Below are 3,310 nucleotides of genomic sequence, written 5' to 3' on the forward strand. Positions count from 1 at the left end.
ATTTAACACGAAAAGAACTCACTAGAATAAATACATTTCAAGACTGATTTTTATATTTTTCTTGCTTAAGAACCGGAAAGCAAGTGATGCCCCTTTGAAAATAAAATTACTAATCAAAATTCAACGATTTTGAGGACCCCTTCCTTTACATTATAAATATTTTGACTAAAACTTCACAAAAAAAATCATAATTACCTGTGTGTTTGGTTATTGCACTACATCACAGCTCCTACAAACCTAGACTACTGACATGTATACCTTGAAGTGGGTTACTTTTTTTTTTTTTTTTTTTTTACACTTTATTCAGTTTTTTTAATTTTTTGGAAACTATCAAATTCCTCATCACAGCACAAGTTTTCTGTTAGGAAAGTAACATTGTTCTGTGTGTCCTCATGTGTGTTCTGATCTCTGTCATGTCAGCGGTCACATCCAGCCTGTCCACAGATCAGCAGAAGAAGCTGCTGTCTTTCTTCGGCCATGTCAGACTCCACCTGCTCTACAAAGCCAGCATCCACGGCTTCACAGCGGCTGCCTTCCACGCTCGCTGTGACAAGCAGGGGCCCACTGTCACTGTGGCGTACAACGCTGCTGGGTTTCTGTTTGGGGGCTACACCTCCAAGGACTACGCCCAGAGCAAACAGGCTGTCCATGATGCTGCAGCTTTTCTTTACAGCATCAGTGCTGAGAGAGAGAAACCTCTGAGGGTTGAATGTGTCCAAGGGCAGCCTGCTTTCATAGATGAAAGCACAGGTCCACATTTTGGTGCTCTGGTGTTCCTGCATGGAGACCAGCCTGCAGCGCAGAATAATCCAAGCACAAGCTTTAACGTTGAGGCTGCAGAGATGCACGGATATGACCTGGTGCTGACGGAGTTTGAGCTGTATCGAGTTGAAGGTGGGCTTAAAAAAAACAAAATCATAATATTCAAGGAAGTATCAACAAATAAAGTTGCATTTATTTTTTTGTGTGTGTAAAAAAAGGTTTATTAGTGTTTTTATACCTAATAGAAAAATCATTTATTGTGAAATAAAAAAAAAAAGGGTTTAGGTTTTTATTTAATAAGTTGTTTTTGTTTACGTCTAGACTTGGGAGATTTGCTGCCGAAGCCCTGGAGAAACATTCAGTGGACCTCTGAGTACGTAGCGCTGACAAACATTTATTTAATCTAAGTTGAATTTTAAATATTACATTTTAACACCAAAACTGCGCAAACTACCTTCACTTTCTTTTAACTTCTTCCAAGAAGACAAATTTTTCTTGCAATATTTGAACTTTCCTACAAAACCATAGATTTTATTGTAAATTTTACATCAACAACTACATGCAGCAACATGAAACAGATCAGCAGCAACATGAAACAGATCAGCAGCAACATGAAACAGATCAGCAGCAACATGAAACAGATCAGTAGCAACATGAAACAGATCAGCAGCAACATGAAACAGATCAGCAGCAGCATGATGTGATTTTTCACAGTGATTATTCTGGTTAGAGATTCATGAGTCTAACAGCCTCAGGGTAGAAGCTGTTCCTCAGTCTCGTGGTTCTACACTTAATGCTCCTCAACCTCCTTCCTGAGGGGAGCGGGGCAAAAAGTGTGTGTGCTGGGTGAGTGGCGTCCTTCATGATGCAGGTGGCCCTCTTCCTGCATCTGGAGGTGTAGATGTCTGTGATGGTGGGGAGGCTGACGGGGGTGGGGGACGTTATCTGAAGGTTGTTTGGTCTGTGGGATGTTGTGTAAAATGTTAAAGTGCTTTGATTTGTAGAAAACTGCCTTGTTGCCATGGTTACACAAATGTCCAAAACTAAAAAAGTTTCAGTAAAAATACTTCCAGCTGCACAGTATCTGATACCAGAGGAAACAATCATCCAAAAACTGTGATTTACTTCCAGAAAAAGAGAAATTAAAGTTTCCAAAAGCAAAATCTCAGAATAAAAGTAACAGAGCTGCTCCAACATGCAGCCACCTTGAGCGGCACAATATATATACACTGTATATACTTTGTACATATATAAATATATATATAAGCAAATATTTATATAATTTGCTTTCTTACAGGAAGAGAAAACAGCTGATGACAACCATCCTGAGGTATAAACCTGACATAAAAACCATGAATCACGCTCGTGTGCTGTTGGTGGGTGCTGTTGGGGCTGGCAAGTCCAGTTTGTTCAACTCCATCAACTCAGCTTTTCGAGGCAACATGACCTGCCAGGCCATGGCTGGAACAGCAGAAACAAGTTTGACCTCTCAGGTAACAAACAAAATGTTAATTTTTTATTAATTTGTTTAGATGAGGACTGTTTTCAGGCTGGAAGTTGAAAATTCAAGTGCAGGATCATCGGCCAAAGCAACCGTAAAATGACACTGTTAGCTGAGAGGAGTCCTTTCACAGCTTTACTCTGGACGACTGCAAATCTGACTGCCTGTTGTGATCATGTAGCCTGTTCTGGATGGATGGATGGTTGGATGGATGGATGGATGGTTGAATGATGGTTTGGGTTAGGGATGGATGGATGGTTGATGGATGGATGGATGGATGTTTGGATTATGTTGGGTGGATGGATGGATGAATGGATTGTTGGATGATATGGTTGGATGGATGGATCATGTATGCTTTATTAATCCCAGGGGGAAATATGAGGCATCCATTCACTAATTATACAAAAAATACATGTGAGTACTCAAAAAGAAGTAGAATACACAAATTTGAAAAAGACAAATATGCACAAGGTGGTAGGGAGTACTACATTCATGACTAAACTATACACATATGCACATACATACACACACGCATATATATATACACATATATATACATTGCCTTGCGAAAGTATTCGGTCCCCTTGAATTAACAACAAGTGGGACACAATCGTGAAGTGGAATGAAATTGATTGGATGTGTCAAACTTTTTTAACAAATAAAAAACTGAAAAGTGGGGCGTGCAATATTATTTGGCCCCCTTGCATTAATACTTTGTAGCGCTGCCTTTTGCTGCAGTTCCAGCTGCAAGTCTCTTGGGGTATGTCTCTATCAGTTTTACACATGGAGACACTGAAATTCTGCCCATTCTTCTTTGCAAAACAGCTCGAGCTCAGTGAGGTTGGATGGAGAGCGTTTGTGAACAGCAGTCTTCAGCTCTTTCCACAGATTCTCGATTGGATTCAGGTCTGGACTTTGACTTGGCCATTCCAACACCTGGATACGTTTATTTGTGAACCATTCCATTGTAGATTTGTCTTTATGTTTTGGATCATTGTCTTGTTGGAAGATAAATCTCCGTCCCAGTCTCAGGTCTCTTGCAGACTC

General features: G+C 40.2%; 1 protein-coding gene across 1 annotated transcript in view; it reads left to right on the plus strand.

Annotated features, from left to right (window-relative positions):
- The first annotated feature begins 413 nt into the window (after nt 1-413).
- LOC119427494 (interferon-induced protein 44-like) overlaps nt 414-3,310 on the plus strand; it is a 4,524-nt gene continuing 1,627 nt past the window's right edge. The window contains exons 1-3 of the mRNA XM_037695118.1: nt 414-894; nt 1,084-1,135; nt 2,060-2,255. Coding sequence (XP_037551046.1) covers nt 414-894; nt 1,084-1,135; nt 2,060-2,255 — 729 coding nt within the window. The remainder of the gene's footprint in view (nt 895-1,083; nt 1,136-2,059; nt 2,256-3,310) is intronic.

Source organism: Nematolebias whitei, chromosome 21, assembly GCF_014905685.2.
Source record: "Nematolebias whitei isolate Nwh7 chromosome 21, NemWhi1, whole genome shotgun sequence".
Taxonomy (NCBI): Eukaryota; Metazoa; Chordata; class Actinopteri; order Cyprinodontiformes; family Rivulidae; genus Nematolebias; species Nematolebias whitei.